General features: G+C 48.8%; 1 protein-coding gene across 1 annotated transcript in view; it reads left to right on the top strand.

The window, feature by feature from the left end:
* The window catches only part of CD81 (CD81 molecule), a 33025-nt gene that overhangs the window by 5780 nt on the left and 4645 nt on the right, over positions 1-22600 (top strand). The window contains exons 2-5 of the mRNA XM_041481148.1: positions 4313-4427; positions 16262-16359; positions 19254-19328; positions 21982-22089. Of these exons, the coding sequence (XP_041337082.1) occupies positions 4313-4427; positions 16262-16359; positions 19254-19328; positions 21982-22089 (396 nt within the window). The remainder of the gene's footprint in view (positions 1-4312; positions 4428-16261; positions 16360-19253; positions 19329-21981; positions 22090-22600) is intronic.

Here is a 22600-nt window from a genome sequence, read left to right as displayed (position 1 = left end):
ATGGGAGTAAAGCATTCAACCCCAGATTAGTTTGTTCTTGGACATATGAGGGGCTTCTTGCATGGGAAGATATTTCAGCCTTGGCAAACCACTTTACTTTTCTGCATCCTGGCTCCCCACACCTGAAAGGAGGGGCATTCCTTATTACTCCATCTCAGATGCTTTGCAGGTAGTGTTGGAGAGGAACCATGGGGAGCCCCAGTTGGGCTTCTCGGATGGGGTCTGGGTGCTGCCCTCACCAAGGGCTCTGCTTCCAGGTGGTGTAAGGGAAATGGCAAACCTCTGTGGCATGAGAACCTGTTAAAGATCTCCAGTCGTATGCCTTAATCATAAACCAGCTAAAATTCATTAAGCTTTCTTGGCAGCATTCTGCTTCTTGTTAGTAACTGTGGTATTTCCCAGGCAGCATGGCGTGAGTTCTGCCAGCAGCATTTTTCCAGCAAGGCAAGAGCCTCTCCCAGCTCTTGGGCTCTCACAAGTTGGGAAGCAGGACCTGGAGGCAAGGCCAGCCGTGGCTGTGGGAAGTGACACTGCTAAAATACAGCATCGTGAAACTGCTGGCACCTCCACAGGATGTCTGTCTGCTTTGCTTTGGCATGCCTGGCAAGCTGCCCTATAGCCAGAACTTCTTTCTTCTCCTCCTCCCTTCCAGGAAATCTGTTTCAGAGAAGGGTGGAGGGAAGGGAGCAGGAGGAAAAAGGCTGGGGGCAGTGGAAGGGACTGGGGAGGTGATGCACATCCTGGCATATGTGAGTTTTAGGGAGCAACAGGTTAAGGTGGGGGCAACTCAGAAGTGGGGTACACTACATTAACAGGGAAATGGGGTCATTCCTTGCACTCCTAATTTATAAGAATTTCTTGTAGTCCAGGAAGGTGCCTCACTATGTGCACTGTGGATTGGGCAGCAAACCAGGACTGCACACCTGCTTTCATCATGATGCTTATCTGGTGATACCTCCTCACATGAGCTACCATCCCATCACCTCTTGGGGACGCAGGGTCTGCCTTTTCCTGCCCCTAGGCAGCATTCCACAGGGACTTTCCCCCACTGTGTCAACCAGGAACAGCATTCCTGAAGAAGCAAGCCTTGGGCAAGCAGGATCCAGCTGGAAAAGTCTAGCTGTCTGTGGAAGAAGCAATAAATCTCTGGAAGCTGGAAAATAGCAGTAAAGAGGAAATGTCGGAGCCTGCAGCACCACCTCTGCTGTGCCGGGAAGCTTCTCAGGGTGTGAGCTCTGGGGCCAGCCCCGTCCTGGGGAGCACCACTGATGTGTCTTCCGTGAGTGATGCGGTGCTGGCAGCAGAGCAGCAGGCTGGTGAGGTCGGCTTTTGGAAAGCAGGTCAAAGTCCAACACACTGCTGGCGTTGCTGAGGTTGCAGCTTTTAGATTATTGCAGTCCCCAAAAATTTAAATGGAGAGCTGTGCTGGGTGCTCAGACCATACCATGACAGGTGATGGCCCCAGCCTCTGCAACACTGCTGTCTGACAAGCTGGGAACAGAAAGCTTAGTGGGATAACCTGTGTGAGATTATAGATATCCACAGCAGAAAAAAACACCGGTATGTATGAGGATGGGCAGCCTAGAGCGTGACGCTGCCATCAGTGGTTGGAGCTCTTCTTGTGTTGGCAAACAGCAGTTGTAGGATGGAAGGGGGAGAAAACATCAAGCTTTTATCTGGAACAAGTTGTTCTGTTAAAAATGAGATTATCCCAAGCAAGGTACAGTGGAAGGCAGAGTTACTGTGGCAAACTGACAATGTTTTCCCCCTGTTGTTTTCTTTGCTTTGGGAAGAAAGAGCCGTAATTCCGCTTTGGGCTTCTTGGTAGTGGGAGGATGTATGGTTTTCATGGAAAAAGTTACTCATCATAGCCCAAATGCTGTTTTCATTAGTAAGTGAATGTCATTTTCTCTTAAGAAATACAGCTGCTATTGGATTAAAGCTTCCATTCAGAGGTCTTCCATGCTCTGTTAAAAATGCAAATGGAGTCAGGCGGTGTGGGACGGATGTGTGATGTTCCTGGGGCACATTCAGGATGAAACCAGGAACATCTGGAGTTGGTTCAGCTGGCTGTCTCAGGCAGACCTCACTGCTGGAGTGGGTTTAATGCGTTAGAAGAGGCTTCATCCCTCTAGCTGGTGGTCCCAAATGATTAAAAAATATCTTGAGGACCACTTGCAGCCTGCTTTTGGTTCTGTTGGGCATTTTAAGGCAGATTTGGTTGGAAAGGAGCTGCTGGTGTCACCCCAGCCTCACCATGGGTGGCAGGGCATGCTGGGGTGGCACTGCTGAGTGTGGAGGGCAGAGCAATGTGTCCTTGCAGGGAAAAAAACAAAACCAAAACGGCTGCAGCTTTTTTTCTTTACCTCTTCCAGCCAGCACAGAAATCCAAACCTTCCTTGGGATGCCTTCTCTCCTAGCAGCTACCAAGAGAAGTTTTACTTTGAGTGGCATGGATTAATGAGGGAGCATATTCTTTTCTCTGAGAGTAAAAACACAAACTTTGTTATGCCCTCAGACAATGAACGAGCCACTCTAGGCTGGATTTGGGTAACTTTGTGCGAAGCCACAACCTGCCTTATTTGGAGCTGGACTTGAGCACAGACTGGCTTTCGTGACTTTTCTCCATAGCCAGTGTTTGGAGAACCTCAGGCTGGCCTCAGTGCAGGAGGGATGAGGGACTGTGCCAGCAGGGAAGTTGCATTGGTTGTTGTGGGAGAAGTGTTAAAAGCCAGTTACTTTGGCAAACTGGGGAAAAGCAAAGATTTCCCTTCTCCAGGAGCTAGTGGGGATTTTCTCCCTCTGGTAGTGGAAAAGCCCCAAGAGCAGTTTGCCCTGTGAGTTTGGAAATGGTGTGGGTTTGCCCCAGCTTCAGTGGCATTCCTGGAAAAATCTTGTGGCTGGGATTTGTAGAAATGAGCAAGGAGGAAACCACCATGGCTCCCATGGGGGAAAACCAGGCTCCCATCAACAGCCTGTCTTGCAGATCCCAGTTCTCCTGTATTCCTTGTTGTGTTTGCACAACTGGAGACTTTACACCTTTCCTGAAAAAGCCCTGCCTTTTTTTCTTTTTTTTGGATGTGACTTTCATGGTGCTTGTCATGCCTCTAGCTGACCTGATTCAGACTCTTTTAGAAGTAGCATGTTTCCACTTCTATACTTTTTGGTAGTTTTCTTCCCTTTTTTAAGATGAATGGCTTCAAGGATTTAGGACACTCAAAATTAAATTGGCATTTGAACAGGTGATTTCACAGCAGTGATATTGCAGTTCTTAAGGGTTTGGGTTTTTTCCAGATGTTTGTATTTTTTCCCTTCTTGCTTATACTTTAAATGGAAGGGGGATGTCACAGAGGACACAGGGAGTCGTGCTGGAAAAGCGTTACCTTGAGTTCCTCTCAGTTACACCTTCCCAGCTGTAGTGCCCCATATCTGCTCCCACCTCCCACGGCCATTCCCAGCCCCTCCCTGAAAGAGAAAACAGTGAGGAAGTTAGTCATAGAACTTCCCATTTTTTGTACATAAATATCGCAGTGGCTGAGTTGATGTCCCATATGCAGAACATCTCCTCCCACATCCGGAGTGTGTTTTGGTCCTTGCCCTGGTCAGTCCTGCGTGTCGCTGTGCACATGTGGGTGTGGGTGCACTGCTCTCCTGCTGTTCACAGCATGGGCAAGGCAGCAGTCTTGGCCTGGAGGCCCCCAAAAATGGTGTGGTGGTGCTTTGACCTGACCCCAGGATTTGCTCCACTTCAATTCCTGTATTGGGACATTACGGAAAGCTCTGTGTGCCTGAGGAACACTAAGTGTGTTCCACTGGAAGCCTGACCCTGTATGGGAAGTAGTGTGCTTGCAAGACTTGGGGGCAGAGGGGATAAATGGCAGCTCCCCCACTTTCTGTTTATACCTCACAGAGAAATGAAATGGGGTGATAATATTAGTTATCAACTGGGCCTTCTCGTAACTTATGTTGAAAAGCTCTCATAAAAACCTTAGTGGCACATCTCCTCCTGCTTGCTTCTATTGAAAATAGTAATAAAGTAATAATTTCTTTCTTGGGAAAGAAATCTCCTGCAAGAACTGGAAAGGGCTTTGCACATCCCCAGAATGATGGGGGTCTTCTCATAAAGCAGGGAAGATCAAATGGCTCGTGATCCTTGGGGCACAAAGAATGTTGCAGGGGTGATGGTTAGAAAGGGTATTCTTGTATGTTTGTGGGAAGATGAAAAGCAAAGCTCCTGGCTGAAAACTGCCAGTCTGGGTCTGATGTGGCTGGAGCAGTGGATAACCCTTGCTTCCCTCTGTTTTCTCCCCAGCTGGCAGGAGGCATCATCCTGGGAGTGGCCCTGTGGCTCCGCCATGACTCGCAGACAACGAATATCCTGTACCTGCAGCTGGGGGACAAGCAGGCCCCCAACACCTTCTACGTTGGTGAGTAGCTCTGGGGGTGCTGCTTGGGTGTGTGCCCCAGGGTAGGCTGAAGTGTACCCAAAAGCAGGCCAGAAAGCTCCAGGTGAGCAGCAAGGAGGTCACAATAAAAATACCTCCCGCTGCCCTTGTACTCTCCAAAATATCCCCTGCTGTGCCAGCCAAAGCCTTTGATAAACGTTGGCTGTGGCCCAGAGCAGAGTCCAAATCCACATTAGCTAAAAATGCAAGAAGACGTGTTGTGGTGTCGTGGGTTTTCTCCAGAGCACGTTTGGGAAGAGGGGGGACTTCTTGGAAGCAGGTCTTGTTTCTTGTCCAAAGGGACGTAAAAGTAGCAGAGTGGCTGGCAATGAAAGCAAAGCTCGATGAGCGTGACTCATGTTCTCCAGGAGGGGCAGGTGGAGCCTCTGTGCACTGTGGTTAAGCTGAGCATGATTTTTGTTAATTTGACAGCGTGCTGGAAGCTGAAACCCCCTGTTTTTTCCCCTGTTCTCCATTGATCCCTCACAGACAAGGGGGAGAAGCTTGCAGGAGGGGCTGGCTGCCAGTCAGGAGCTGGCTTGGAGCACAAGCTGATGGGGCTGGCAACATCGTCTGATCCCATGTCCTGTTCTCACCTGTGGCTAAAATTACTTTCTGGAAAGGATTTTCCTGTGCATTTCACTGCTTGCCCATGGAACAGCATGCCTGAGCCCTCTCCCTGGCTGTCCCTGGTTACAGAAGATGCTCCTGCTGTGAATAGCTGTGGGTTTTTCTCTCTTGCTGTCTCTCTTCTCCTGCCTCACACCAAGAGCTCTATTTGCAGCATTTCCCCTTTGTAGATCTCATCTTTAAAAACAGAAAAGGGAGCTCGCAAGAAGTTAAACTCTCTCCTTTCAAGGAACCAGTCCTAATCTCTCCTTCTTTTGGGGGGGCTAACAACTGATACCTCCCTAGTTAACACTTTCTCCGTAAACCTGGGAGACCTGGAGCATGGGGCAGAGTCCTTCCCTCCTGCCTGTTGAGCATCTTTTACTCTTCCACCCTTATTTTGTCTTTGTCCTCAGCCTTTGCTGTTCAGAAGGCATTGGGGAAGGATTGTGGGTCCACCACCACACTGACTTTCCAACCCCCGTGAGCAGCCCATGATTTGAGGCTGGCTGTCTTTTTAAAGTTATATTCAGCAACAGATTGGCCTGGATTCCTTCTGGCAGCTGTAATTTCCATGCAGTAATAACAGCAGAGCATTTCTTTCAGTTGCTGTCTTTCCCAGCCAGACCTCTGGAGTCTGAAGACTGGGATTTCTTTTTGCTTCCCCCCCACCCCTGCCCCCCCCATTTTTCCTCTCTCTTACAACTGATACTCCCTCCTTTTTCTTCTCTGGCATGCAGTATACACATGCACACAATGTTCCTGCCTTTGGGAACGGGAACCTCTTGGGCTTGGCCTCCAGAGCTCTGTTGTTTTGCTTTTTTTTTCCTTTGCAAATACCACTTTTTGGTGTCTGGCACAGGGAGCTGGTCCCGGGATTTGTCAGGAGGCTTTTAAAGGCCAGCCAGGCTTTGCTGCAGGACGGGGGGAAGCAATAAACACTGTCAGAGGAGGAACACTTCCATCATAGGGTGTGTACTGAGTGAGAAGGGAAGTAGGAAAGCAGGGATTTGGGGTCTCCTGATTTCTTTGTGTGTCCTTTTCCCTACCCCAAAGCTGGAGCTGTTTGTTAAAGGCTGTTTTTTCAGGGTGTCTGTTATGGAAGAGGAAAAATAATGGATTTGAGGGCAGTGGGAGAAAGTGGGAGAAAGAAGGTGTGGGGAGCAGCAAAGCTACAGAGTACCAGGCATGACACTTGAGGCTGCAGCAGGAGCAGGAGAGGAGCAGTCCTTGCCCTCAGCTCCCAGACCAGAACATCACAGCAGCCCCCAGAGCACAGGCAGCTGTTCCCTGCTGGCCTTTCCAGCCCTAGGGAAGGGGCTCCTGCAGGCTGGGGTTTCCCACAAGCACCACCCCCCGTCCCCAGCAGTTTGGCACTGCCTGCACAAGTTGTCTTGTGGGCTGGCCTGGGAGGTTATTAAATGGGCCCTTGTTCGTGGGCTTTTCCTCAGCACGGCGTGCAAACCATCTGATCCTCTAACCACTTGTTGCAGTCTTGGCTTTTGACACTTCCATTTTGGCTCTGAATCCAATGCTCCAGCAAATGCTTTAACTGCTTCAGCACTGTAAAGACCAAGCAGTACCTGGGATGGAGATAGCTGGAGCACCTTAGTTCCATGCCTTCCTAACTATAAAGGAAAATACTTTTCTTCATCTGAGCTTGGCTTATGCTCTGATAGGCATTTATTCGCTTTATTTGAAGTTCAGAAATCAAAATCCTTCTTGCTCTTGGATAACACTGTGTCTGGAATGCTTTGTCTGTCTGGAGGCTGGGAAGATGTTGATCACAAGGCCAAAAACATCCTTCAGCATAGCTAGAGGCATTGATAAGTTGCTAAGAACTGGCTAACCACTTCTCATATATTTCCTGATCCTACACATAAAGTACCATTGAAAAAAACCCAAACAAATAACAAAACTGTGATTCGGGGTGTTATGAGAGCCCTTAGAAGGCTGAGCTGGTCTCTCTGCAGATACCAGTACAGATTGGAACAGTTCTGATCTCTCCACAATAAATTAGTGCTGTGGTGTCACTGCTTTTAAGAGCTCCTGGGGATCTTGAGAAAGTAAGTGACTCTGGACTTACTACTTTTGTCCTTTCTTGGTGGGATGACAGTGGGAGGAAAAAGCCAGGTTCCCCATCCCTCAATGATTTGGTTATGTGCTGCCTGGAGGTGGCTGTTGTGTATAAAATGTTTTGAGGAGGGTAGGAACAAAAACCTCAGCTCTTGTTTGCCTTAAATCCATACCCCAGGATTTCACATCCATCCCTGGGTGCTGGGAGCATCCCTGAGTGCTGGTCCCTGTCGCTGCCCTGCCTGTGCTCTCCCCCAGGCTGCCCAGCAAGGAACGGAGCACAGCAGCCCGATGGTCTCGGCTCCGCTCTCTCCTGCCAGATCCAAAATAGGAAATGTGCCTCCAGCTGCTCACAGCAAGTGACAGGGCAGCACGACCTGTGGCTCTAATTAGCTCGGCCCTGGGAGCAGGGCCAGTGAGGATGGAGAGTGCAAAAGCCTCCTCAGCTGGGGTGTGGTTTTCCACGTAGCTTTTGGGGTGAGGATGGCGTTTGCTTTGCCTGTGTCTAGGTTTTGTGTGTTTTATTAGTAAATCCTCTGCTGGGCAGTGTCTCCTCTCTGCAGCAGGGTGGCACAGGGGAGCAGTGTGAGGTTTTGGACAGTGGTGGGGTAAACTTGGCCACCGAGGCTGCTGCCACTGCTGCCTCTCCCTGTCATCCTGGTGGGTGTCACTGTCCCAACTGAAAGGCAAGAGGGGTTTTTTTTGTGGAGGAGTTCCCTAGGTAATGTTTATCCACCTCCCAAGCCAGCCAGGCAGCAAAGCCTGAGGGACGCAGGTGGGGGGACAGCTGAGGGCAGCGATGGCTTGGGGCTAAGGTGGTGAATGTGCCTGTGAGTGCTGCTGAGGCATGGAAGGGACACGGCGAATGGGCACACAGGCTTCCTTGAGAGGTGATTCAGACTGTCTTCACCATCCTCCTCGGAACAAATACAATCCAGGATAATGATTTCTGCCCTGGAAATAAGTTCAAGCTGCTTTTCATGCAGACTGGTCTAGAATAAATGGGCCAGAAAGCACATGAAGGCTTTGAAGTCTTCCTTACAAATGAGTACATATCTGAGTTGAACTGCAGCTGCTCGCAAGCTTTCATGGGTGTCTTCAGGATTTTGGAAGTCCTGTCACGAGATTTTGCTGGGCTCAGAGAAATCTGACCCTTGCAGAGAGGAGGGACTGCTAGGTGGCAGTGCACAGGGTAGGGGTGGGGACATCTCTCTGAGCTCTCCCCAGGTTTGCCCATTGTCCTTACAGCACATGAGCATGCCTTGGCCACCCTTGCCATGGGTCCCAGATGTGACCAGCAGTGCAGAGGATGCCAGCCTATCACCCAGACAGACCTGTGTTGGCTAAGTGGTAGTGGAGGAGCTGTCCCTTCTATCCGTAACTTAATTAGCCTTTTTACCTAGTTTAGCTTAATTAACCTTTTCAGGACTGCCTGAGAAGCAGTGATTTCTGGAGGTTTTTATTGCAGGGGGAACTCAGCAGAGCTCCAGCATGTTGCAAAGGTTCTAGAGGTCAGCAGTGCTACAATGGCTGTGGATCCACCATGAGCAATGAGAAGGTCTTGATTTCTGCTCCCTCTCCCATCCTTGTCCTCATCCCTCTGGAAATGTGAGGCATCTTCTAGAGATGGTGCCAACTTCCGTACATCGTGGGGTTAGACTCAACAGCACGTCTTTGGCTAGACTTGTTGTGAAAGGCTAGAGAAGAGCCTGAGGTTCCTGGTCTGTAGGTTCTGTAATAAACACCAGTCAAAAACCACCTTCAGTCTTGGCATGAGGCGCTGCAGGGATCCCTGTGGATACACAGAGCAGGTTCAGGACTGGTTTCTTCTCTCACCCATTTGTGCTCTACTTTGTCAAGGCCCCCTGCGTTGGAGATTTTCCACCAGACACATGAGCTGTGGTCAGGTTTGTATGCTTGGCAGTGGAAACCAAGGTTTGCATTTGGCCTTGAACCACACCGAGCAAAATGGATTATTTAAAAAATAATATATGTGGATTTTTAAAAATAGAAGTACATGCATTTTTCTGTCTTGGAAATAAACTTACTTGCAGTTAAGGACAATAATTTAATTATTTAGTCCCTTAAAGGGAAAAAAACCCAAAGCTGAGTTTTACTTGTTCTAGATTTTCCTCTAATCACTGTCAGATCAACTCCTTCAATAATACTGGAATTATTTTTAAAATAGTAGTTTTAAGGCAAAACACTTTTGTTGTATTTTCTTTTCTGGCTTAAACCATGTATCTGAAAGTATAGGGGATTTTTTTGTATTCTTATCACAGAATTCAATTTCTGTTAAGAAAGCAACATGTTATTTCATTGCATGTCCATTTAATTGTAATTCATTCTTGGTCATGACCAACCCCTGTGCTTCATTTACTCTGCAGACTAAAACTGGTTATGTCTTTAAAATACCTGGGTACCATCAGGTTATTTTGGGTTCAGATCTATCCGACTACAAGTAATGTAGTTGTTCTTTTCCTTTGTCCCTTCCCACTGGCTTTGCTGCCCTGGACCTGTGCCAGAGGTGGCTCCTTGCTCTTCAGAGCTGTTTAAACCTGTAGCTTGGACAGTTTTCCTTAGAAAACCTGCACTGAAGGAATCCTCCAGTGGGATTTGTGCTTTTTTTGTGGGTGGGATCCCAGGGCACATAGAAATGCCCAGCAGTGCTGTAGGCTGGGGCAGCAGAGGATGGGCCAACATATTCCAGCCTGGCTCACCTGTGCTGTGCCACCCTTTTCCGTCCCAGTCCTGGAGATGTACCATGGACTTCCTCCCAGCTTTTGCAGGTGTGCTGAAGTTACAAAACTTGAGTCTCCTTCCAGCGTTTTCTGGGTAGGCAAAGGAGAAGAAATCTCACTGTGGAATCTGTGTGGAGTGGATTTGGGTACGAGTGTGTGCACGTGAGGACGTTCTTTGGGGCATTCCCCACCACCTCTTTGTGTTTCTGACAGAGGGGTGCTCGTGGCTTCCTCTTGCCTTGTTCCTGCAGATGAGGGCAGCATGTCCAGGCTTTCATCTCCCCATGAGAGCTCTCCATGCTTTGTGACCCTGTTGCTCCATCTGGAAGTCATTAGCAGCTACAGAGCAGTAATGTTTTCCTTGGGAAAGGGGGTGGAGAGGAATGGAGGGGCTTCCCACTTGTCATCTTCCAGCAAACCCTCTCTTTTTCCAGCCCCCCCTCTCTCTCACCCCACTTTGAAGAAAGCACTGCCAGCTCTGCTGGGCCAATTCCACCAGGCAACTGGACAAAAATGTCTGGGAGACCCTGCTTTGCTGGCTGGCTCACACAGCCATCTTTTTCCTGCCCCAACCCTGCCCTGGAGGGACTTTCCACTCTCTGCCTGTATGTTGCCCCTGAGCTGCCAGGAAGAACATCATGGTAATTTCTTTGGCTGCTGGGAAGGGTGTTCTTCCACAGTGGGTGGTGTGGGGTAGGAGGGAGTCTCCCTGCCATTGTCTAATGGTTCCACCCTTCCCTGCAGCAGCAGTGGTGATAAGTCCAGTGAAGTTCAGCATCTCCAGGCCAGGAGGAGCAGCAGGGTGGCACTGAAGCCTCCCTCCTTTCCTCAGAGGCTTGCAAAACTCTTGGCTGTGCAGTCTCCCCACAGGAGCCTGTTGGGAGAATAAACATCTCTCTTTTGTCTGTTCTCAGCCCCTTTTTTTAAAGCCCATCCCATGGGAAGGGCAGGCACAGCTTGGAGAACTGCCTGGCCTTCCCAGGAGGCGTGGTGTCATGCTGGGGGGGATTTCTTTTTCGATTTCTTTTTTGTCATTTGGAAATACTGCCATTGTGACCTGGAGGCAGTGGCTGGCTTCCATTTAGCCTAATGAGTTAAGGATGCTGGGAAAGGATTGGAATGAGGGGAGAAGTAGGGTGCTGTCCAGGAATGCCCATGCCTGGAGCTGCACAGCATCTCTGATGGGCATGATGGGGCATGGGAGGAGAGCTAGCCAGGGCTGGCCTGCTCCCTGCTTGTTTTAGAGGAACTCTCTGGTGCTTGTTCCTTCTTTTATTTGTTTTTTCATCGTGTCCTTTTTTAAAGACTGTTTATTTCTTCCTGTTTTCTTTATTTCTCAGCAGGGACAGGACATGGGTTTTACAACCCTGCAGGCACTAGCTATGCTGCTTTAATGCCAAAGCAAGTACTGACACTGAATACTGCCTTTTTTGCTCCCTTCCATGCTCCCAGAACTGAGTATCCTTCCTCCTACCTGGCCTGCAGGTAAAGGGCTCTCCATGGAGGCATCATCTGCTTGAGCTGGGAGCTAAGCTGGCGTCTTGGCTCCTTTTTTTTCCTCTTTCCAACCTAGCATCAAACCAAGAGAAGTGCTCAATTACTATCAGTTTCCTGTCTCTGATGTTTGGGGCTTTCCTAAAGCTTTACAAGATCCCTGCAGCCTAAAGCAGCGCGTGCCCTGGTTGTACTGGGGAAAGAGGGATGGTGTTTGGCCCGCTGCTGCTGCTTTTTCTCATCATCATGTCCCCATCATGATGCTCTTGAGGGAGGAGATCATATCATGGCTCCTGTCCTCCTGCTTTGAATTCAGATGAGGAGGTGAAGCTGAGAGTGTTGGTCTCTCTCCTAAAGCTTTCTGCTCAAAGGCTCCACCTGAAAAGGAGATAGAGGACTCCAGGCAGTATTGACATCCCTCCTCTGACTTCTCCAACTCCCAGGTACAGGTCCTGAGGCTCACAGCTTGCTTTGGTGTGGGGCTGGTTATGTGTGGCAGTTGTAGCAATCTTTCTTGCTGCTGCCTTATCAGAGAACCGTGCCATAGGATTAGAAATCACAGTGTAGCGCTGCTCAAGGATGTGGAGGTGCCTTGGTACCATGAACACCTGTACATGATTTGCTCACTGTACCTGTGGCTGCAGCTCCAGCTGTTCTCTTGTGTCCTGCTGCTGTGTGAGGGGGCAGCATGGCTGTAGGCACTGCAGATTGCAGTTTATGCCTCTCTCATTTTACTTTTTGTTTACAGCAAACAGCCCTGCTTGTTGTAAAACCCCTGAGAAAGCTGCAGTAAAAATGAGCTGGGAAGTGGCATGTGAAAGGCAGATGGAGCCTTGCTCATGCCAAATTGTGCCAGTTCGGGTGGAGCTCTGAAGGAGCAAATAACCATTTTAGTCAAGATTTCCTCACCCAGGAGAGGATTTAGGGGTTAGCCAGTCTCTGATGCTTACACAGAGGAGGGAGAGGCTTGTGAGGAGTCTCCTCTGACTTGGAGGAGGATAATGTGCCATTCCAGGATGGGATGACAGGTGCCTTGCTCACAGAGACGGAGCCCAAAACCACAGTAGGCGTCATCGTCCCTGTGTGCCAGGAATGAAAACTAAGATGTGTCAGGCTGCTTTCTGGGAAAAGGGCTTGGTTGTTCCAGTCTGCACCGTGATTGCTGTGAAATAGTCCCCCAGCTGCCTGGCACCCAGTCTGAAATGGAGACCCCCCCCCACCAGCCCCATTCCTTGAGGGGAAGGATGGGTCTGGGAAAACAAACACCATTCAAAGCATGTGGTTGGGCACTTGGATTGCCTTCCTTTGCTTTCTCAGCCTTCAGCATGGCATTTCTGTGGCAAAACACCGCTGGCATTCCTCATTGCATATGCTATTTTTGCAGTAAATACTTTGTGCTTGTTTTTAAATAAACTCCAGCACAGAGTCCTGCTCTGCTGCCTCCCAGGAGAGGCTGTCGTGTTCTGGCCCTGGGTAACAAAAGGCAACTCCATAACAGCCACTTGTTTGTGCCTGGGAATGAAGGTGGCCTTTATTCCAAAAACCTTCCAGGGTTTTTTTGTGGTTTGCTGAGCTCAGGCCGGTCACTGCTGCCCTCTCCCCCGCCTGGCTGTGCATTCCTGCTGCTCCCACCGCACCGGTTGCATCCGCTGGGCTCCGGTCAGGAAGCTGCACGTGGTGCACATCTTCTTCCCTCCCCTCCTTTCCTTCTTGCTGTTTCCTCACTTGATAGCGGTGCTGGCTCTGATGAGGAGCTGGTGAAGTGAGAGCAGGGAGAGAAGCAGGAAGCCTTACTTGACAGTCCAAGGTCTGCACCGCCTGCCTGGGGTGGGAGTTCAGCAGGTCAGGATTGGTTTTGGTTTTTTGAAGCTGCCAGAAATCCCAGCAAGAAGCAAGTACAGAGGTCACTGGAAAGCTTCTCTAAAACAGCAAAAGTCTGTGTTTCCTTTTAGTCTCCTCCATCAGTTGAGGGTCTCACTGGGCTTTCATTTCCTAGTTTTCAGAGCCAAACTTTCCTAGCCACCGGTGGGTCCTGTGCTTTCCTGATGATCTCAATATTAGAAAAACATCTTTTACAGTGAGAGCAATCATTCACTGGAAAAACCTCCCCAGGGACACAGTAGAGTCCCTATCACTGGAGGTTTTCAAGATATAATTGGGCAGAGTTCTGCATAGTCTCTCCTGAGGTTCCCAGTTTCACAAAAGGTTGGACCAGGTGAGGTCCCTTCAACCTGGGCTGCTCTGTGACGGTGATCTCCTGGCAATATATGTTCAGCCCAGAAGGTGCCTTCAGTGTTTATTTTGAAAAAAATTAAAACAAAACCTGTCTGTGGTGATCTGGTTGCTGGGCATCCCAGCATCATGCTGCATCTGCTTGTTACCCATATACTGGGGTGGTTAGCATGAATAGTGACTTGTCAGATGTGGAAATGACTTGTCCCTAGCACAGCTTTGTCTTCTCTCTACTGTCCTCATGGGAGAAGAAGTCAGAAACTGCTGCACTCAGGGATGAGGAAAGTTAATTTTCTGACTTGTGATGAACTCGTCAGTTGAACTGCCCAGTGCTTAAAATAGAAAAAGCTGCCATGGTTTGGATTGAAAACCCAAGCCAGCAGCTTCACTGGTACAAGCTGGAGTGGTGAGTGCTGGTTCTTGGGCATTAGCAGCTTCTGGTGGCAGTGAGCAGACCGTTTTAGGGACACCGCTGCTGGTATGTTGTTCTTTGTGAGACAGCAGTTATGCAGTGTCTGACAGCCTCCATCAGTCTCTCTGGGGCTTGGCAGGTGTCCAGCAGACTGCCTTCTTTGTACAGGGTTTATTAATGCCTTCCCACCACCTCCAAGCCCTTCGGGGCCCCTGTGTCCTGCACACAGCCCAGCCCACTCTTTGCCATACTGTCTCCCTGCCCAGCTGCTCCACCTCATGCTATCTCCATTGGGACAAAACCTCTTCCTTCCCCTTCAGGCAGGCCAACTTCATCTGCTGGCCTATCCTTTCCAAGGAACTCTCCTGGGAGGTTTCTTTTGCTTGTTTTTCCTTTCTTTGCACACCTTCACCTCAGGAGGTGTCTCATCCCCACTTGGGGAGCTTTTTGCCTGTTGGCTTTTCCTGGCTCCCGGGCTCTGCTGAAACCCTTCAGAGCACCTCAGGAGGTGCAGCTCGCGCCTCCGGCCCCCGGTGCCGACGGCGTTGCCACGAGGATGTTGGTGTCTCCGGCCACAGCTCCCGTCAGGTTTTGTGAAGAGGGGCTTCCTGCGGGGTCAGCATGCTCCATTGTGGCACTTCCCCTGCAGCTGGCTTCCTCCCTCCTGCAGTGCCTAAAAATAGAGTGAGCGCGGTGCTGCTGAGAAACACAGGAGAGTCCCAGCGCCGGAGCCGCTGGGGCGGCGTTTCTGTCGCCGCCACTCGCCAAGTCAGCCCTTGCTTCGGCGCTCGTGCTTTTGGCATGGTGTGTTCTGTTTCAAAGAGGGAAGAAGCGGGAGGCAAAGTTCAGCCTTCCCCAAGTTTGAAGGATCTGCAAGGGAACGTTAAACACGTGGAGACCGTTATTGTGTGTCTGGTGTTTTAGAGAAGGGTTTACTTGACTTCACTCTGCTCTCAGTGCATGGCCTTTAGACTTTGCACTTTAATTATCAGAAAATTGTTTAAAAGCTACAGAGATAAGAAAAACCTTAAATATCACAAGCATGTACAAACAGTTTTAATCTTGAGCTCTGTTTATATGTTAGGGCCATTCCTAAAGGAGAGCTGACAGTCTGATTAATAACTGTAAAACATTTTCACTCATAGCAGAAGAAAACATTTCATTGAAGGGATGCGTTTCCCAACCACTAGTAAGATTCACTGTGTTGCTGTTACTTCTGGGATGTCCCATGTTCTTTTATCCTCATCATGATTCTTTTTTTTTTCTTCACTGTCCATTAGAAATGCAGTGACTGCAGTCTTACATGATTTGTAAATTTTTGCACGTATCAAATTGCTTTTGAATGGGAAATAAGATTCATTTAGAGAGTAGTAGAACCACAATACTTGAGAATATTAGTTAACCAAAAATGCACTAAATATTAGAGATACACCAGCAAAAAGCTGTGTCAAATTTAACTGAGCTGGTGGTGTTTGGCTGAGTAATCACTATGGCTTCACCAGTCTCGTGGTTGGTGAGACCATGGTGATTACTCACGGCACCAGACTTGAGCCTTGAGATAAGCTCTTGTTTCCTGAATGAATAAACTTTTATTCCTCTGTTTTCTGAACCACTCCCAATGCCTCATCTCAAGCTTTGAACTAGTTATGGTGCAAGTTGCCTGTACAAATTCAATAAGTTAAAGTAAAAAATGTTGTATTCTCTGTGGAAGAACCTATAACAAAAAAAAGAGCCAGATTTTAAGTGAGATGCTTAAGCAGTATTTTTCCCTTGGTTTTGTGGTTCATCTGCCTTTAAAATGTTAGCCAGATAAATATTTGTATGATGTTTAATATAAATAAACCATGTGCCTGTTTATTTTACAAGATATGTTAACTAATAATTTCCATCTCTGCTTAAATATTTAACACAGTTACCTTGAGCCAGGGTAACTCCATGCTACAGCTGTGAGGATGCTGTAGAGCTCTTGTCATGCCTCCTACATCCTCTGCCTAGTGCTACTCTCAGCGTTTCCTCTCATTTTCTCATTTTGGAGGTGATGGAGTTATTAAAGCTCCAGTGTTGGCAGCTTCAAACACTTTGAGACCCATGTACATTGTGTTCTACTATGTCTGCTGCCGTCACACCTCCTGAGCCTTAATTCTGCACACCCATAATTATCCACCCCAGGAGCCAGAATGTCCAGCCAGGCATGAGGGTGCTGCTGGACAGAGCTGTGCAGTAACGCGTCTGCCTCTCGCTTTGCCTTGCAGGAATCTACATCCTGATCGCAGTCGGGGCTGTCATGATGTTCGTGGGATTCCTGGGATGCTACGGCGCTATTCAGGAGTCTCAGTGTCTTCTGGGAACGGTAAGAGAGCCAAAGCTTTGGAAGTCACTTGGCACCTTGATTTCCCTGCTGCATGGCATGCGGCTGTGCTTCCCTTGCTGGGGTCTTTCCCAGCCAGCGGGGCTGGGAGGATGTGTGAGCACAAAGGTGGGAGCTAGGTGACCTTTGCAAGGAGCAAGGCAGTGCTGAGTGGCTGAGGGCATCTCTGCTCAGCCTGTGGAGCTCTGGCTGAGCTGGCAGGTGTGCTGCAATGTCCTGGCTGCAGGGCAGAAGGGGTGAGATCAGCAGGATTCTTAGAGACTCTTTCTCTGGTATATGTGAACCCCCACCTTGTGGTTATCCCTCCATGGTCTAGCTGTCTTACCAAGCACCCACTAAACCCTCTTTCTTACCTGGTGTCCCCTACAGCATCCCCTCTCACTCGAATATTTCAAGGCTGCCTGTAGCAATTCTAGTTCTTTTAAGGAGTCATCTACTATTTTTATCTGTTTGGACAAGGAAACAGCAAAGACTTTCCATAATTTCTTAGTGAGAACATCTAGGTACATCCTGGAAAACCCATTACTGAAGTGCTACAGGCGTCCTTGATGTGAGGCAGCAGCTCAGGATTCCTGGCACAGGATGAGCTTAATTGGATAAACTGTAGCCACACCAAAAGCCTTTACCTTGGGAGCAAGGGAGACCCCATTTATTTAAAGCAAGTTCTCACATGTGGTTCAGTTTAAACTTGATGCAGAAAAAATAAAACTGGAAGGGTAATAATTTTTTTTTTTTTAAATTCAAATGACTTTCCAGCACTTGACTTCATTGGGCTGGAGGGTTCTTGGTAGTGGTGTAGCAACTCATGGGTGTGGGCTCAGCTGGGACAGAGGGAAACGGAGCTGCTTTGCCTCACTCTTGCAGATGACTTCACCTCTAGTTGCTGCTGATTCCCAGTAATAAGGGGATGCTTTTCCCCAGTGTGGATAAAGCACTTGTGGACGTAGTGGATGGGAGCTCCAACAGGAGTTTGCAGGCATTATCCCAGCTGCTGGGAATACAAGGAGTCTGCACACAAATCTGACAGGGGTTGTTGGAGCACAGTTTGGTAGCTTTGGATTTTGATTTTGTTTTGTTAATGCAAGTGATTGCAGACCCTGAGCTACCTCTCACTCCCCTCTGAAGTTAGAGGATTAGAAGGGCAGATGGTACGAGGTACCCGAGGTCTGACAGGGAAGCCGGCTGCTCTGGCTGAAATTAGCAGGTCTAGCTGCTGTGCACTGCCTGTGTTTGCTCACACCTTGGCTTGCCAAGAAAAGTCTGGAGATGCCCCATGAGGATGCTTTCTGCTGGCCAAGGTTCCCACTGTGTTCCAAGGACATTTCCAGGCCACTTTCCTTGGGGTGTTTTAGGTAAGCAACAGTGCTCCCCTTTCTTCCACCTAGCTGAGGGAGTGACTTTGGGCTTACTGCAAAAGGGAGAAGTACCAAGAAGCTCCGTGCTATTAAAATCCTGTGCCAAAGGTGGCATGGAAGCTGAGCAGCAAGACCTAAGGAAGACAAGAGGGAGCCACTTGTTATGGAGCAGGCTCTGTTCCCTGGAAAGGGGCTGGGACACAGCCAGCTGCCTGGGCAGGACCACCACTATGTTCCCATAGCGTCAAGCTGCATCTCCTGGTGTTCTGGAGCCTCAGAACATCTCTGGTGTTCTCAGCAGAAGAACTGAATCTGCAGGATGTTGTACCTCCACATCTGGGATAAATAAACCATCCTTCACTGAAGGGTAGCCACTGCATAAGTGAGCCATAGTGCTTAACCAGACTTACAGTGGCACTGCACCCACAGTTTAGGGTGGTGTGAGCCCTTGGGGGTGATGTGGAACCTAGTCTTTCAAAGATGTTCCTACAAAATTAGGAATAGGTAGATGTTCACGTAGGAGTTGATTGTTCAGGAACCGGACAAGGATGTTGGAAGTCCTTTCCTGCTGTCAGGTTAATAGTCTTGTCCCCATTTTGCTGATAACCCTTTTACATGTGAGAGCCAGGTCATGACATCATTTTGGAAACTCCTGTTTCATCTGTTGTTGGAGAAAATGTCCTGAATGTGTTTTGAACAGAGACTGTTCATGAGCCAGGGGCTGTTTTCCCATGCTATACTGTAATTTTTTATTTCCTTGACTGCATTCACCTCTTTTGCTTCCTGACTTTTCATGGCAACTTCTCCCACTATGGGGCTTTTCCCAGGAAGAAGTCACTGAGTGATGTTGTCACAGAGGTGATCTTGGCTGCGTATGGAGCAAGCCTGTCTGTGCATTCTCATGTGACCCTGCTGTATGAGTTTATAGCTTCCCATTCCCAGTCCAACTGACCAACCATCACAATATGTTCCCGGGTTCTGAACAAAAAGGGAGGATGGCAGGGAGGAATGCTGGAATTGCACAAACAGGGTGGGACTGTGGGAAAACGTCAGTGTTAGTATTTGTGCAAAAAACTGCAGTAGCTGTGCAGGGCTGTGGATGCCAGAGAGCTGGCCATAAATCACACCCTGACATCCCCAGCTCCTCAGCAGCTGAAATGTGCTTTTAACCCTGCACTGGCAATTCCAGAGCATTTGTGGCAGAGCAGAAACCTTGTCTGGATGGTCCTGCTGGTGCATGAAGTGGGGCAGTTTATCTTGTGCTACACAGGGCATCTTCATCCCTGCCAGTCCCTTTGTGGGAAAGGTTTTGTTAATCCCTGCTCAACAATCTGGACATGGGGTGGCATGTGATGAGTTACAGGAAAATGTGTTTGGGCTCAGTGCATGTTTGAAAGAGAAAATGGTTTGAAGTCAGATGACACCTTGCTCTGATTTGTCAGTGGAAATGCTGCTCCACACTTCTCCCCACCTAATTGCTGCAGATATGTTAAGGATCCCTCTCTTCATTTGTTTTTGCAGTTCTTCACTTGCCTGGTGATCCTGTTTGCCTGTGAAGTTGCGGCTGGAATTTGGGGTTTTGTCAACAAAGACCAAGTAAGACTCTAAAACCTGTGTTTGTGGGACTGGTAGGTTGGGGCAGAATGGCAGCATATCCCAGCATGAGCTGTTTTGCTCACAAACTGCTCCCAGACTGGGTTAAGGGAGCTTGGATTAGCGGTGTGACCTGGGCAGGCCACCTCACTCCTCTTGGCCGGGCTGATGAACTTTAAATGTGAGCACTTGAGGTAGCAGCTGCCCTTAGGGTATGTAGTGCCATGTCTCGAATAAAAATAGCCTGTCTCACTTGGGTCTCCTCCGAGCTGCCACACTGTCAGTCACAGGAGGAGTGGATTGTGCATGGAGTTGTGAAGGAAAGCCATCTGCACGTCCTCAGTGCCAGGGAAAGAGGAGTGAGCCTAGCCGGGTAGTGCCAAAGGGTGGGAATGCCGTTCAGGGAGAGCCTGCATTAATGGGATTGCTTGGTGCTTCCTGCTCTTCCCCAGTGTCATATAACCTGCTTCAGGCCATTTGTCTGTCTGTGCTTGCTGTGATCCATGTGCTGTGCACTCATGAGGGGTCCATGTGCTGTGCACTCATGAGGGGTCCAAGTCCTGTGTCCCTGCTAGGCACCCTGCTAGGGACTGCTCAGATAAGGTTTCCTGGCTGGAGGAGCTGAACTGAAGAGCAGAACTGGTAATTGCAGCTTTTCCCCTTCTGTTTCTGCTCACCTTCCCTTCACTATGGTCACATGTGCTCACACACACACAGGTTTGGTCTGGAAATGCAGAACTGCCTGTGGATGGGAACCATGGCTGTGCTGCAGCAAGCAGCAGCCTGGGTGCTGATCACGGGGCCTCAGGGGTTTGGAGGAGAGAAGGGGACTGCTTGTGCTCAACGCCAAGGTTAGACTCTCTGGCAGGGCTGGAAATGTGTTTACTTTCCTCAGAGACGTTAGCCAGCTGTGTAAGTAGGTGCTGGCCTGCTCAGCTTTCTCATGCTTGTAAGCAATGGCTCAGAGGCTCGGCGTGAATGGGAACACCCTTGTATCATTCAGGAGAGAGCACGACTTCACTGGAATAAACTCTTCTGTGGCTAAACGTTATTATGCAGGCACAGTGCTGTATCCTAGCAACTTTAGTGAACTAATTAACCTCTGCAGAGGGGCTGTGCCTCCTGCAGATGTTAGTTTGTGAATCCTGAAGAGTCCAAGATGTGCAACTGCAACCGACAGCAAAAAAAAGTGAAGGCTGAGTAAGGAGGGACCCCACGGCTGTTGTGTCCCATCCTGGGGAGAAAGAGCTTGGCCACTGAGCATAAAGCTGAGAAATGTAGGCTTTCCCAATGCAGAAGTGATGACCTCAGGCCCCAAAATTAATTTTGCAGTTTAAAATGAAGGGTGGCAGTCTGTTGGCATCAGCTAGTTTTGCAGCCTTGATGATGAATGGGCTGTTTTGAAGTCCCTGCTCACTAGGCAGGCTTGCTTCTCCCTGCCTTGGTTGGGAGCAGCACAGGCTGGGAGGGAAGCACTGAATCACTCCAGCCACGGAGAGATGCTTCCAGAAGGCACACTTTTTCTCAAAGCTGAAGGCAGTGTCTCCCTCAGCTTGCCTTCTTGGAGATGCTGTAAATTCAGTATGGGGAGGAAATAAATAGGATTTTTTTAAAAAAATTATTTTTATGTACCAGAATGAAATGGTTTGGTTGGAGAATATCATCCTCCAAAGCAAGCTTTTTTCAGTAGTGATGAAAGAGTTCTGGGATAATTGATTGAAATCGCGCATCATCTTGCTGCAGTTTCTTTTTTCGTATGCTAATCCAGCCTGTGCTGCCAAGAGCAGATGTTCCAGAAAGCATCTTCCCTTTCTTGCTTTTATGTTTTTCTTTTTCTTCTCTTGCATGGCCTTCTTTCACCTCATTCTCTCAAATTATTGAAAGGTGTTAGAGGAGAAGTTACAAGGCCAGTTCCCCTAAAAGTTAGGAGATTTCTGCACTGTGGAGCAGGCCCTCATGTGTGGCTGCAGTTCACCAGCAGGGTTAGAGTCTGGATAAGCTGTCTCACATAACCACTTACAGGACAGTAATGTCTGTAGGGACCCAGCCAGGGTTTTAAATCCATCTAAATGCACCTAAGCTTCCTGACCCAAATGAGCTGTCTCACCAGGCTTTAGTGTGCAATCTCTCCCAAATTCCTGCCATCCCCTCCAAGCCACTCAGTCAGCTGAGGTGCCTGTATTTACAGACAGCCTTGCCTGTGCACCTCCTCCTGACTTTTCCAGTGTGTGCAGCCTCAGTGGGAAGTGGGTTGCCTGCCTGCTTTGTCTATGTGTGGTTCAAAATGAGCCATTTCTGCCTTCCTGAGCCCAGCAGCACATCCACGTGGGATGAAGGCTATCTCCACTTGTGGCTCACCCTCCAGGCCTTGGCTGTCTTTATCTCCTCGACAGAGTCTGTGGAGCCCTTGGATAGTGCTGTCTGAAATCTGCTGGCTGGTGGATGGGGTTCTTAATGTTTGTGACAACTGGAGGGGCTGGAGCCCTGTGAAGGACATGCCTTTTTTCATGTGCAAACAAGTGGAGTCTAAATCCAAATCTATTCAAAATCTCCCAAGTGCCATTAGAGGGAATCTGTTCTTCAGGCATATCTGCTGGATAGGTTTTCTCCTCCTCCTCTTCTGGCTGAAAAGGAGTTTTTCCTGTGTCTTTCCTAGATAGCCAAAGATGTGAAGCAGTTCTACGATCAAGCGCTTCAACAAGCGCTCATGGGAGAATCAGACGCAAACAACGCCAAAGCTGTAGTGAAGACCTTCCATGAAACGGTAAGATGGTTGTGCTGGAGAATTAATAATGGAGGTCAGGAAAAGGGGTGGGAAAAGCAGAGTTTAAAGTGCAGATACTACGTGCAGGTCTTAGCCTATCAAGTTTGTTATTATGTTTTAAGAAGCAGAGTTGTGCTCTCTTCAGTATTCTCTCCATCACATGGTGCTGAGAAGTCGGGACCAAACTCTGAGTTGCCTTTCATTTACCTCAGCACCCTGATTTAAGTAAAAATTCAGTGGAAGAAGAATGTAGCTCTGAGGACTTAATCCTGATACTTGGTCCATTCACAGGAAACAAAATCCCTGGAGAGAGTTGGGTTCACTCTCCTCCAGCAAATCTGTGCCAGATCTGTCTGGGACTATTGTAGGAAGCAGCTGCATTGCATGGAAAGAAAAAAGTCAGTTTGGTGACTTATTCCCCACCCTTGTTTCCCCCTCCAAGATGCCTCCTCAATCTTGGGTGACTTCAAGAATGTGTAATGGTGGGGATAGCATTGCATAAGTGTTTGCT

Source organism: Pyrgilauda ruficollis, unplaced genomic scaffold, assembly GCF_017590135.1.
Source record: "Pyrgilauda ruficollis isolate IOZ18807 unplaced genomic scaffold, ASM1759013v1 scaffold55, whole genome shotgun sequence".
Classification (NCBI taxonomy): Eukaryota; Metazoa; Chordata; class Aves; order Passeriformes; family Passeridae; genus Pyrgilauda; species Pyrgilauda ruficollis.
The sequence above is the reverse complement of the archived record's forward strand: the minus strand, read 5'-3'. Positions and strand labels throughout refer to the sequence as shown.